This window comes from Ambystoma mexicanum, chromosome 10 (assembly GCF_040938575.1).
Source record: "Ambystoma mexicanum isolate Mex_15411 chromosome 10, UKY_AmexF1_1, whole genome shotgun sequence".
NCBI classification, from domain to species: domain Eukaryota; kingdom Metazoa; phylum Chordata; class Amphibia; order Caudata; family Ambystomatidae; genus Ambystoma; species Ambystoma mexicanum.
Genome location: NC_090932.1, coordinates 1,484,938,319 through 1,484,953,062, shown reverse-complemented (window position 1 = coordinate 1,484,953,062; position 14,744 = coordinate 1,484,938,319). Strand labels below are relative to the sequence as shown.

The window sequence follows — 14,744 nt, the reverse complement described above, 5'->3', positions numbered from 1 at the left end:
ATATTGCCAGGGTCCTCATGGAATATGGTCACATAAAAATCATATTACATGAGCAGTAGTTCCTGGTGAGCATGTCATTTACTCCGCAAAACTTATCATAAAAAGGATCAAGGACCAAAATAAAGCAGACGCAATTTGACCTGAACAGTCAGTTTTCCAACCACTAAGTACCAAGTATGTATTTTTATTTAAGCTTGGATGCCACGCTCAGTAGTGCAAGGAACTCATGGTGGCAACAGGAAAGACAGACACAAGTGATCACAGTTCAAGGGTGTTTATTAAACTGTATATGCGGGTTGGAAAAACGTATCTAAACCTAAGTTGAGATGGGAGCAAGCTATGACCATCAAATAATAAGGCAGTCCTAGTTGCGTCTTGTCAAAATAAAAAGGGCCTATACTAAGAAAAGCCTATTGCCAATCCTTATGCTAAATACAAACAAAGAGTGTGGGATGTGGTTCATAAGAAAAAAAGAAGTATTCACAAATAAGTCAGGATGCAGTAGTCGGGCTGTCCCTTCCCCACATTTTGCGCACGTGACAAGGCGGGACTCCTGAGCATGGCATACGCTCAAGCTTTCCCAGCACGAGCGAACAGTGCTGCTCTCAGAGCCTTCGGTGGTTAAGTCTCTTTTCTACAAAAAGTCTCTTGCCTCCGAGGATCTGATGTATTCCATGGTAATAAAAAAAAACTTTCTTTCTGCTTGTACGGTGGGTGATACTTTTTCACCCCTGCATCACCCTCTTCCGGGCTCAGACCCCTCTCGAATATCAGCCTCCCTCTGTCATGCTCACACTGGCTTGTATTCAAAAGATTTTTTCGCTACATTCACGTGTCGGTGGGGTGATGGCTTCTCATCCCTGGATCCCCCTCTTCTCAAATGCTTGCCTTCCCTTCATCAGGTTCACTGCAGCTTTCAACACAATCATATCTGTGAGATTCACAAGTCTTAATGTCTTTTTAAACAGTTCACTGTGGACAACCCTCTGCCGGGTTCACTCTTGTCAACACACTATTCATTGGGACTTTTCGCCCCCTCTTTATCGGCATCCCTCCATCGGGTTCACACTCGCCAGCTTTGCCAATTACACAGTTTCTTGAACAGTTCTTACAAAGCGGGATTCACTTCCCTTAGCTTCACAATAATCTGTCGGTCAAAGACTTTCGACTGTACAGAGGATTTTACTAGACCACTGTATGACCGCTTTGACCCCTTTCTCAAGGCCTTCTGGTAATAGTAGTTTCAACAATAGGGTAGTTGCCCAGAGTGAGCACCCACGTGGTGCCCGACTCCTCTATAGTTGGTTTTACCCTCTCATATTAACAGTTCTTTGTACTTTCTTCAATTAGACGCTTGCTATTTTCGGTCAAACACAGTTGAGTTTCTTATTGGCTCTACCTCAACTCACCGGCTGTGATGAACGGCTTGGCCTTTCTTGTCTCTGGAGTCAGGGCCCTGTGTACCATTGACATCTGCTGCAACACACGCTGGCTATTGTTCGCGGTTTTACCATTCCTTCCATGGAGGTTTCACAGGCTTGGCAAGGGCTAGGTTGCTTCTCACCTTGTCAGCCTCTCTATTCTGTTTTTTCTCCTCCTCTTGAACTGCCATACTGAGTTAGCTCTCTCGTCGTGCGGTCTGCCTTGCTTGTCTTGTGCTCTCGTGCTCCACCTTTTATCCCTACGCCGAGGGCAAAGTGCCATCAGGTGTGTGTGTGATCGTGGTCAATTGCCTGACCCTTGTGTTGGGACATGTCAGGTATACAGCTCTAGTGTCTGTTCGTTGGTTTCCACAATGCAAGAGACCGTTTACGTTGGAAAAGGAGGGGGGGGTTTGGAAAACTCAAAAAAGGTAAGATTGGTAGGATTTGTGAAACCAAAGGGAATGACTGGGGATATTATCGTAAACGGAACAGGGGAAATTGTGGGAATGGTAGTGTTTTGTCGAAGTAGACTGGGAGTTCAGGGACGCGGAGAAGGATGGGGAGTTTTGGGTGGAAACCAGGAAAACAAGGTTACTGGCAGTTGCGGTTTTTAAGTGTAACAGGATTTGGGGGTCCAAGTTGGTTTACAAGAGGTGTAGGGGTGGTTGGATTTTCTTAAGAGAGCTTCTTTGGGTGGAAGGGAGGTAGAGGTAGAATAACCAAAAAAAAGGCTCGAGGGACCTCGTCCCTTGTTGAATACTGCATCTCTCCTAGGGCATTCCTCCAATTATAACCCTGGGATCCCGTACCCAGGTGATCCTCCCTCGCTCGTCCACCCCTAGGGTTGGGATCGGAGGGTGCCAGCCCTTCCCTGGCCACCTGAATAAGGGATTCCCCAGGTCTATCTGGGAGAATACCATCAGGTTTCTCACAGTAGGCTGTAAGGGGTGGTAACAGCCCACCACCCAAGTTAATAGATCTGAGCGAACTGAGGGCATTTAACAACCACAGCTGGCCATTACCACCTGGTGCTGCCCGCTAAATACAGGAATATTGCTTTTAGCACCAAGTGAGGCATAACTGGGTGCTAATCGCAGTTATGGGGCAGGTTAAACACTGGTCTGCACAAAGCACATGAGCTAGGTTTCTGCCTTAAAAAAAAAAGCTACAAAAGACATGGCTTTGGATATCGTCGATGGGGCTTTGGACTGAGCACATTGTCCATTTCCATGGCTTGGGCAAAGTGGGAGAGAAGCCAGAGGATGGGCGGTGGGTTAGGAAGTAATATAGGTGTAGAGTTGGCTGGGGGGGGGGGCAGTTGGAATCCAGGGGTGACGGAAGCGGCAGAGGGAGGCTTGGGGTGACTGGGCCGAACCAGACGGGAGCAGGTGCGGCATGGAAAATGGTGGTCTGGGTGAAGAAGTGCCAGACAGGAGGATCGAACAGGGGTTTTAATTAGTAAACAAAGCCTGAGTTTCTATGATCCTCCCCCACCCCCCGCGAGTGGCTGCTGCCCAAACCTAGAGTGCTAATGAGGACTCATGCTCCTTGAAGCTCACCCATATATACGCACACATACACACACATTTAAACCAGATTTCTTTAGCAGCAATAATAAATAAAACAGATTGAGTGTTCACCATAACCACTACCGCCCCATCACCCCATGCTTTGCTAACAGCTGGGTAAGAGCTCATCATTGTTGTTAACAGTGGCGAGCACCACAGTAAATGTACAAAAAGCAATCTAAAGCAAACCCAATTGGCCTTATGTGAAATAACAGTGCCCTAACACAACAGTCTTAAAGGACACTAAATTTACTCTTACAGATATATAAAGGCACTGGCACAGAGGAGGTCACCCTCCCGCTTCACTTGAGGAGCAGCAGGCTTTGCCTATACCAGAGTATCACTGATGAACATTTAAATCTGTCTCAGACATGCGCTCAGCTGAGATAAGACCTCCTAAAACCAATTATCGTTTTAGGCAAAGTGAAAGTAGTACTAACAACAAGCAGTAAATGCTATCTGTTGCACTTGATCGGACATTTCTACTAAAATGCACTCCTCTGAAGAGGTTAGGAGAGAGTGTACTGATAAACACTCCAGTACTAACGAATGAGGTTTCAGGATCAATTCAACTTTATCATTTGTAGTAGGTCACCTTGCCGGCTCAAATCATATTTGAAGCTACACACAAAAAAAAAAAAGAGCACGAAAGTACATAAAGTCTGTTTTCCATGTTTAAAGATTCACTGTCAGGCCTAGTAATAAGGGAATGAATATAGAGTGAACCCTGTAACCGAAAGGCAACGCTTCGATAAGCAAAGGATACAAGCAGAAAAGGGAATACAATGGAACAAGAGACTGCAAGAGTAAAACTTCAAAATCTCTAGCCAGTAAGAGACGGACACTGCAAGAGGCTGAAATGTCTGGGGCCATGGGAAAATGAGAAGCCCGGCAACCTGCTGGGGATCCGAGTGAGCCTCATGCATCGCGTACCTCCACGAACAGGAGCGAGGGAAAGGGTGACTGAGAGAATTAAGTGGCACTGCACAGGATTCAAGACATGCCAAGAGGCACAACTACTGAACACTTCGATGGAGAACCGAGTGGGAGGTCGCAGGTCCAACGCACCACTTGAAACCACACAGGGTCAGCCAACGAGAGAGGGTGGAAAACCACGGACCTAACACAAACAGGGTCTGCCAGAATGCATAGAAACCCCAAGGAATTGAAACACTAACCCACTGGTGCATAATTCATAGTAGCGGGAAACAAGAACAAAAATACTACATTTTGTGAAAGTAAAGTCCAAGTGCCGTCTCTGAATGAGAATGAAAGTGCACACAAGAACACTACAATCCGTATTCAAAAATGAATGTTAAGGCCCAAAGCACCACGTGAAGGAGAAAGAAACTGCATATAAGTGTTAAAGGTTGCATTCTGGGAATTGAAAACAAAATGCCAAAGTATTAAGTGAATGAGAAAGATTGGACATAAGAAAAAGTTGATCCTGGGAGACACATTTTTGATAATAAGGTAACAGCATACACTGGAAATGGAGCAAACATCCCAAAACCATTACCTGATGATAAGAAATACATGTGGAGGGAGTTTCCCAATCTTAAAACTGGTACAAACCTGGGATTCTCAACCAGAGGAAGACCTTCCAAAATCTAAAAAGACGCAATTACCAAGAGAACAAAAAAATCTAGGAGAAGGTGAAGAAGGAAAGTCATTATGTTGGAACCTAAAGTTATTCAGACAAACAAAACCAAAAGAGGAGTGATCGGAAGAGGAATTGAGGGGGTAGGGGGGATATCAAAAGATTGAAAATACAAGAAAGCAAGAAGTAATTAATAAAAGGACTTAACTATAGAACTAACTAAAAATAATACTAGATAATAGTAGCTATGCATCAACTATTTCAGTTGTTGAGGGTAATTAACGCCACTCAAACACACTTTGCTCTGAAAAAAGCAGCAGACACAGACTGCTCCCTCCCCTGCTACAACCCCTACCTGTGCCAATGATCCCAGCTACCAGATAGAGACCCTTTGTGTCCAGTCGGCTCTCAACCATCACGCCGTACCCATGTACTCTTCAGTGTGTACCTCTGCCCACTGAAAGTCCACCTCCACGACTCCTACAATGACAAAACTATTCACACGTTATCAATAAATAACACGATTGCCATACTCTAAAAACGTGCATGTCAACTACAGAATCAGGACTATCCTTCTGTGCCCTCAAATAACATCTTGAAAACCTTAAACTCTCAATGCCAATCGTATTCACGAGAAAATGTACACCAACCAAACTCCACTACCACCATCAGAGATTCAATCACCTGGATCAAAAGATCAAAATCCCAGGACTGAGCCCGGAGTCAAAACCTGTGCTGAAAGCCTACATCACAACAGTGGTCAGCACAAAAAAAATTCCTCCACATCAGCATGTTATAAATTCAAAACAGTCCCCCTCATGAAGTCCTAAATGCTGCATGCACAAAAACCTGAACCTAGCTACCCAGTCCTGTAGTGGCTCTTCGGTCTCCTTGCCAACTCATGGTCTACAATCAAGGCCCTCTACCGTACCCAAATAAATCCATCACAATTCTCAACACCAACCAACAGATCTGTAGACAGCTGCATGAAGACAAATAAAGATTTTATATCTTGTAAAGCCAGTGTGCTTACTCATTCGGTCAGAAAGTGCATAAGTGTAATTCAGTTCACTGAGATGTGCCAAGGATTTAACCGAGGTGTGAACTGAGAGCATTGGATAAAATAATCGAGAAAACATTCTGGTGAAGGCAATGCTACCACCGGGTATCTAGTTTTTTGTGAGCTCCTGGTCAAAATGTCCATTATTCCTGTCCTGATCCACAATGTGGGACTCAATGTATTGACCTTGGTGGGTGAGAGATGGGTTGAAGGGGTGAGTCGACACAACCGGGTTATTAAACCTATGACAAGGCATCGTCCTGTTCCCAAGACGTGTATGTTGCACTTAAGTTATCCTCCGAGATATGCACAGTCTACTCTGTCCTTGCTTAAAAAACAAATGCAGCCATCTAAAAGTTAGAAAGTCCCACCAATAGCCAAATCCAGGGACGAAAACACATTGTTTTGCGACGGATGACCATTTAGATGCACGTAAACAATGCAGGTCACCGCCAAGCTGCAAATGGGGCTCCACTTGTAATGGCTTCCAATTACTACTGTCCAAAAGGATTAAAAAATGGTGACGCTGATTAACAAAGGAAGCCTGTTACGACTAGAAACTGGGGCTACCGCTCTAAACCAGCATTTAAACTATGTGCATGGCGATTCAACACACATGGGACCAATCAACAAAGTGTTCATGTCACGAACGGAGTAGCAGGCAACTCCTAGTTCAAAAAGCAGCTAATAGCGAAAAGTAGGTCCCTGTCATGCATGCATGCATGCATGCATGCATGCAAAGGGAAAGAAACTTTCACAACACAATTCAAAAATGTGTATTTGTCGCGGTTTTCAAGAGTTCCTTATGCCAGGTTGATCCAGGGGCACATTGCAACCATAGAGAAAAGGAGCAAGAAGTCTGCCACTTTTCTGTGACTCGCCATGATCTACCTGGTTTATAGGGGGCTACGAAGTTTGGAGTCCCCCAGATGCTCCTTCCCCTAACTCATTTTGTACAAGCAACCAGGAAGTAATTGTGTGCACCACCTCACGCCCATGGACTCACACACATGCATGTGAGCACATGCAGTGCAAGTGCCTGCAAGAGCATTGATCTAATCAGTCGCAGTTTGCACATACATAACCTGCGTTATTTGTTTTACGGCATTTAGTTTATTTAAAACTTTTACCAAGTCATAAAACAAACAACAGGTGATAAGTAAAATGAAAATAGACCACTAAATAATAATGTAAAAGGAATCCAAATCAGAGGGCAAGGCAAAGCTAAAATACTTTCAAAATCATACTATTACAAACACTCTATGCTTTTCATTACTTAAAACATATTCAAAGTGCAAAAGCTGTATCCTCCCCATCACCCATTTATCCTACTAAAACTGATTTAAATATGTCATCTACGAATTTTGTCAATGCAAAAACAGTTTAAAATGGTCTCCCCAACACAAGCTGTCCCACCATTTAGATGCACCCCTGGAGGGTGTTTCCTGTACAAATTCCCTGAGGAATTTTTTCTCAAGTTTGTCAGAGCTGGACAGTGAAGTGTCAAGTGCTTAAACGTTTCCTTGTGCACATTACATCGCCTACAGTCTCCCAACCTACTCAAAACTTGATTACAAGTGTTGAGGACCTCTATAGTATGGAACAGGTTCACCCTGAAACTCAAAGAGGACACAATACTGAGAACTTGAAAATGTTACCAAGTATTTAGGCAGTGTTTTCACCACTTTTGTTTATTCATTAAGATACTCAAATAGTTTGTATTTCAGTGGAACTCCAATACCAGTACCATATTTTTTTTTAGCAGCATCTGGGTTTGATTTCAGCATATCATCCGTAGCAGCAGCGCAACACACTGTTTAGACCACATTTCCAGCTGGACTCCTTTTCTCAGTTTTAATACATCAAATTTGGGGGCGACTTCTCTATAATATGTTTACGGTACAGCAATAGAGATTGCCAGGCTACTACAGCATATATTGAGAGTAGCCCCAGTCCGTGCCTTATGATTGCGATTGGTACTATCGAGGTAGGTGAAGAATTCTTCTCCAAAACAAACCTAAGGAGGAACAAATCTTCCATGATAGGCATAACGAGGCACCCACTCCATATGCTACGATCGGTATAACTTTCTGCATACAGAATTTCAACACCAGGAGGAGTGAGAACTTTCCGAACTTTTTGTGGATAATCGGATCCTGGATAGCCAAGTTCTTAATCTTGTATTTCAATTCCAGAATGCAGGGATTTTCATTTGAACTAGAATGTATCTCAATTCCCAAGTATCTAACTCTCCACTACATTCACACGGTCATTTTCTAACCTCACCCGCATTTAAAGCTTCATGAACTCCGTCTTTCGAATTGGCTCTGCAGTTTTCTTGCCATTTTCAAACTGGCAACAGTACCTATGGAGCTTGCAATAACTCACAAATGTACATATGATATTGAACAACATTAGACGAAGAGCCTAGAGTTGCAGTGCCGGTCAATATCTTCTTAATATTTTGCCTGTACATTTATTTTGTGGAACCTCGACATGTTAGTTTGAGAAGAGGAGACAAACAATCATATTATCAGCAGCCTAAAAACAGAGCAAAGATCTGTTCTCTTAAATGTGGCATCCAACCTAACCAGGGGGTTTCGAAGCTATTTGATGATTTTCCACTTTTCTTACTCTTAGCACTACTAGTCTCAACTATTCTCCCAACTATTCTCTCACCCTCAACTCTCTCAGCAGGTATCAACCAAAAGAGAGCACCCACTTTCTCCCGACACAATACCCAGTAGCTTTCGTTTCAAGAAGGTATGGGTCAGATGCTGGGCATAACCGATAAACAGGAGCTTGCTCACATTTGGGGACAAAAAGGAAGCACGCAGAGTCCGTCTTGACTCTAATAGATCTTGAGATGATTCAGCAGAGCGTAGGAGACTCCCTTGATACATCTTTGCTACACATGACTATCCATACTTGTTCTCATCATTGCAGGAGGCACCATCCATGCAACAGCCTTCAACGGCATTTCTCCAATTGACACACATGTTGCCGAGTGTAGAGCCTTCTGACTACCAATGAGTCCTTCTAAAGGACATATGAGCCATCCAGGCCAGCTTGCAATGCACTCAGGTGTGCCTCCAAAATGGTCCATAGGCCATGGAATGCTGGACGGGGCTGCCTACCCACTCTGTTAAGAGGTCCATAACTCTAGATGGAATACTACTCGGATAATCCATGATTTTAGCTATATAGGATACTAAATAATGGTTCTGCCTATGTTCAAGAGGTGTGGACAGTGGACGAGAGGATGACATCCACTGCCTGTGCAATGTAGTCAGTACTGGCACAGATGCTCGAGCAGGGAAGTTAAAGGACAGTAGCAGTCCACGCATGCCATTTCCTAGCGATTAAGCCCAACCCTGATGTTCTTTGTACAACACACACATTTCTCGGTCACATCTTTCTTGTGGGGTGGCCAATGGGTTTAATTGGGACTATATATATTTTCTCCCCCTCCAGTTACCCCACCCTCATCTTTGTTCCTATGCCCTACCATGCCCCCCCACCTTGTCTACAAATGACCCTCTTTCTGCAGGAACCCCTGTTCCTATACACCAGCTGGTCCCATCTCTTTATGACATCCATTCCCGTCTGCCATGCCTTTATAAATCGGGCCTCAGGTCCCATCCATTTATCTGCTAAAACCCGTTTAGCGACTATGCATGCTATATGTTTAGGAAGATTCCGGCATATCTGTCCGCCACCATGTGCCCCCATATCCCTAACAACACCACTGTAGGTTCAATGTGGGTCGTCTCCCCAAAACCCACTCCACTCCCTTTGCTCTTTCCCCCAAAATATCCTTAATTCCGGGCATTGCCAATCAATGCAGATGAACACCACCCCCTACAGTCCTTGCATTTAGGGCAGGTATCCTCCTTCCTCCTACCCATCTTTCTTAATCTATCCTGGAATTATAGGCCCTATGTAGATATTTAAATTGTATCGGTCTCAGCCGGGACACAATTGCCGCCTCCCTGGGGTACTGCAATGATGCTATCCATTCATCCTCATCCTTGCCTGCTACATCCCATCTCACTTTCGGGTCCTCAAACTGTATCGCAGAGGTTTTCAGTCGTTTTAATCTTTGTTTTGTCATGCCAAAGAAAATCATGATTTTTATTTTAAAAATGAATCTTTATACGATACTTCAAATTGAGGTAGGGTCCAATCGTGTGCCTTACATGTTCTCAATCAAAAGCGTCCCTTTTTGCCACTGTTTGCAGTAGCCTCAGCACCAATCCCATCCCACCCGGAGTACTGCAAGAGCCTACACCTTGGTTTGCCTGAAATTCTCATGCAACTCTTTCCACCTCTACATACTGGGGCTGAAGTCTTGTTCTTAACATTCACAGGGAAGAGCGGGTTTACCCAGGCCTGGCCAAATTACACTGGGTACGTGTATCAAAGGGAAAAAACATTTAAAACTGTACAGAACCTTCTACACGGTGGGTCCTACTTTTTTTGACTGCTAGACTTTAGAGAGTACAGGGAGGCATAAGGTCTGATCAGCGATTGCTATTCCCATATTTTGGAGATCACACCTGGGTGGCGGCTCTTCTCCACCTCTGCCCCAAAACGGAGTGCACTCCTGAAGGAGGCTTTGCGAGTTGATAATAATCTATCTTGCCTCATGAAACGACTTCCCCCAAATTACTGATCTTTATTTTTCAGCACTACATTTTCTACAGCTCCCTCTTCAGTGACAAGATACGACAGGGGCGAAGAGAATGTCCAAGTCTGTGAACTGGGTGTGGCATCACAATTCCTGCTACGATCCACCATTCTATGCCTCTGGATATGCTCATCTGTCTATGCAGCCTTTTATCCCGCCTGACACGATGGACATGGGATGGGTGATCCTTCGAAACGAGTGATAGCAATTAGTTTGTGGCAGCAATTTTTAGAGGCTTGTTTTTATCCCGGGACAGAGAAGAAAAAAAAATGTGTATACACGCCTGGCCTCCAGTGGGCAGGAAAGAACATCACTAGTCGGGCAGGTTTGCTTTTGGGAAGGTTATCCTTCATTGACCACTGCGGAGGATTTGAATCTAAAAAAAGAAATCTGAAACACAGGAAGCGTAAGCAGTGCAGAATGAGCAAGAGGATGATTAGTTGCTCAAAGCTTGGGGCTTATGCCCACCTTAGAGCTCAAGAGCCTAGCACAAGACAGAAAACACTAAGACTACAGGGTATTCCCAGGGAAGGACTAATAACTCAGATCGGAAGCCAACAAAAGAGAGCAGAAGACTATCATGAAAGTAGGATCTCCCTGAAAATCCATACCAACGCTTAAGGTCAAATAGGGCTTCTCTGGCCAGCACCTGGATCGCCTATAGTAGATGCATACAATACATGCATGGCATGGCAGTGCGCCCCAGCCACAACCTCAAGTCTTCAAAACCATGAGTTGCGTTTTGTCTAGCTTGAGCTTTAGCCACATTTGACTCATGATCCAGTTGGCTATATGAGCATTGCAGTCAGTCGGGGAGTCAAAGGCTGCCTACGGTTGCCTTGGCACAGGCCAGCTCCTGGTATCATCAGCATACAGATGGCACTGCAGTCTCCTGGTTTCCATGTTTTCCTGAGGATCACTATAGACACTGACACACTAGCTTCCTCTCCGAATAACCAAGATATCCGCCCAATCTGTAGGCACGCATGAAGAGCAATGGTTACTGTTGTGGTTATCCTGTATTATGTTGTTCCATTGTACTGCGCTTCAGTGTAAAGCGCTCTATAAATAAATCAATCAAAACTGGTGTCCATAAGTACATGATCCCACACGCAGACCATTCCTTTTGTTACGTGTCGTGCGCCGCGCCGGGGTATAATGGACAATGCCACAATCTTGGAACACAACTAGCCTTAAAGACATTGGTATATTTTAAACTGAATTAACAGCACCCACATATGATAATCATACCGAAAACACTTGGATTAAAGCAGGTAGCTACCAGAATCCGATATTCAACCCAGACAAAATAGAATGCTAAAAAAGAGGCGAATGGGGTGGGGGGGTGAAGAGAAGGAACATAACTTGCACCAGAGGGTGTTGGTGGGTGCAGGGCCTTCAACAGAGACCTCCTGATGACGCTATACAATTAAATGCCACCACAAAGATGATGCATGTTTGCAGATTTGGTCTAAAAAAAATAATAATAGATACTTTACTTTGCTGCACACACTGCAGGAAATAAGTAACTGATAACGTCAGAAAAAGGGGCACATATTTCGATGTGCTCAAAAAGGTGGAAACCATTTGCTAAATGTTTCAAGTGTAAAGCTGGGGCGGGAACAGGGACAGCTATATTTGGCAGAAGAAACTGGAAATAAAAACAGGGACTAGATGCCAGCCAAAAAACGAATGCACTTTTTTGTGGACAACGCTCATTTAATTCCAGAAGATCTTGTGTGCGATATATGTTCTATTTTCATTACTTCATGGTCTCCACGTCTAGTGCATGCTTCCCCCTCAATAGAGGTACGCCCTGACCCATGTATTACATAAATAAATAAAATCATAACGCACTGTACCAACACTCTCCCTGCTCTAAACATGCGTTAAAAATCAAAAGACGAGGACATCCCCAAAATATCACATCCAAACACGATGAGCATTTTCTATGAAGCCCAATGAAACATCCCTCAAAAGTAGCAGCACATTCTTAAACTGAGGACGACAAATAAACCCAACATGGTCTGTGACAAACGAACCAGACCCAATAACGTGTGCGTTTTCTTTAATGGTTCAGCGCGGTTTTTGTTCCCGTAACCCATGTATAGTTTCTGTTTGAGATTCTACTATTACTATTTTTAAAAATTCACAGTGTAATAAAATTAAAAAAAAGTCGAGAACATGGGGTTGTTTGCCCCCCGAACGCGCATTGAAAGCATACATCCCATTGCAAGAGAGAGCTGAGCAAGCATCGTTACTGAATTTGATGTTGTGAAGAAAAGAAAAAAAAAAGCCAGCAGGCGTTTAATCTTGTCCTCCTCACGCACATCAACAGGATCAGCAAACACGGCGAGAAGGCAGCGTGCCGGTACCCTCAGCAAGTTTGTGAAGAAAACTAGTTGGACAAGAAAATCTTGCAAACCTGTATTTCCCTCTAATCTTTGTTGGAATCAGTCAGGCGGAGGGGATGGCTGTTTCCCGGAATGGCCGGGCTCGTGTCCTGGGTTTTATTTTCTTTATTTGGCGGGGGTGGTGGGAGAGCTGGTTTTATTTCTTACGGGTGGGGGTTTGCTGCTGAACTGGGGGGGCTCTTTCCATGGCTTGCAGCTAGCATGCAGCACTTCCTCCTCCCGCAGCCCCCATCTTCCCTTTCTCCCTCCTCGGAGGAGAGAGAGAGAGAGAGAGGGCAGCTCTAGGCTCCAGTCAAAGCGCTAAATTTAAAAACCACCACCAAAAAAAAGAGATTAGGAGGAGGAAGAAGGTAACTCGGTGCCCAGAGCCGGCGAGGGCTCCAGGCGGCCTGGATCCGCGCAGATGCGCCGGAGCTCTTCCGTGAAATGGCTCCCGGGCTGGAGGGAGGGGCGCGGGCTTCGCGCCGCCCCGGCTCGGGGGGCTGAGGGGGCCGCTGTCCGGCGCACCTTCTTCCCTCCAGGAGTAGGAGAACTTACCCCCTCCTCCCAGGAGCTCCCTCCCCGGCCGGCTCACCATTTCCTGACTTTCTCGATGGCTGCCATGACCCGCTTGATGTCATCCTTCGCCCGGCTCCGGGTCTCGGCTCGCACCGACCGTCCCGACATGGCGCGCCCGCTCTGTGCCGCCGCCTCCGCCGCCGCTGGGTGAGGGGGGTGCGGGCAGCGCGGCCGGTGCCTCTCGCTCTCTCCCGGGCGGGCGGGCGCTCGCTGTACCGCACCAGTCGCACACACAAAGCCTGGAAGTGCTGCTCCTCCCGCGCCTGCGCCCCGGCTCTGCTCACACTGCATGCAGGCCCTGGGCAGGAACCGCACACTGCCGGCCCTGAGCGAGCAGGATTCGCACGCACTGGATGCCCCGGGCAGGAGTCACACACTGCAAGCACCAACTAACCCCGCACACACACTGCAAAGCATGATAAAGAATGACATGCACATACACCATGTAGGCCCAGAGAGGGGAATCGCAAACACGGAGGGCCCTGGGCGCGTACACACAGACGCTGCATGCATGTCCTGGGCAGGAACTGCGCACCGACAGCCACCAGCATTGAGTACAAACGCACACTGCGGTGGCCTGAGCCGGAATGATCTCTCTCGCTCTCTCCCCCCGCCTTCAGAGATCACATTCTTGGGCCAGATCCACAAGCTCATTCTCACACCCTCCCCCGGAATCACACACATCTATATACACCGTGCACCACACACAGAAGGCTGGGGTGATCGGACACAGAAGGCTCGGGTAGCTGTCGCACCACAGGTAGAATGTCTGAACAGGAACATTGGGCTGGGTTTCAAGGGCAGGGAATGTATGTATCAGACACTTCAACCATTAGCAGGGATCAAGCACGCATACGCTGGACTGGCCTACAGGGAACTCTGCAGACTTCCCGGTTGGCTCTCCGCATCCTAGGCCTCTTTTGTGGGGTTACCTATTTTACTTCCAAATGTTCTGTTGGGCAGAGCTTGCTGAAAATGTGTAATATGGGGCTACTTTGAACATTATTTCCAGGGCCTCTTTTGGATCTTATTCCACCCCTGCCCTTAGCAGAAATCGTTTACACAACATATCGATTGCGTTTGTTTTATTCACTTATAATGTGACCAAACCCGAAGGTAGCTGGGGGCAGCAGTATAGAATATACAAGGCTTGAGGTTACATAGTTAGAAATTACAAGCAAAGCAAAATATAGGCAGACCATAAAGGGTCAGTTACAGATTACAAACAAGAATGGGTGTTTATAGGCACTAGAAGGATGTCAAATCACTAGCCAGATGGGGAAGATGTACAAATGGGCAGCAGGTTTTTGAGTATATATATGTAAGAGCTAGTGAGAATTAGTCATCGGCAGACTTCAGCAGATTGATCTATTTGGATCTGAATTTCAGAAAGGGCTGCTCCTCACGTAAAGGGTGTGGCAGTGAATTCC

The 14,744-nt window shown here is 45.7% G+C and overlaps 1 protein-coding gene across 1 annotated transcript in view; it reads right to left on the bottom strand.

Annotated features, from left to right (window-relative positions):
• Positions 1-13,697, bottom strand: part of BCL7A (BAF chromatin remodeling complex subunit BCL7A) — a 158,760-nt gene extending 145,063 nt beyond the window's left edge. Inside the window, exon 1 of the mRNA XM_069619594.1 lies at positions 13,331-13,697. Within this exon, the coding sequence (XP_069475695.1) occupies positions 13,331-13,605 (275 nt within the window). The 5' untranslated portion in view covers positions 13,606-13,697. The remainder of the gene's footprint in view (positions 1-13,330) is intronic.
• Between the last annotated feature and the right edge of the window lie 1,047 nt (positions 13,698-14,744).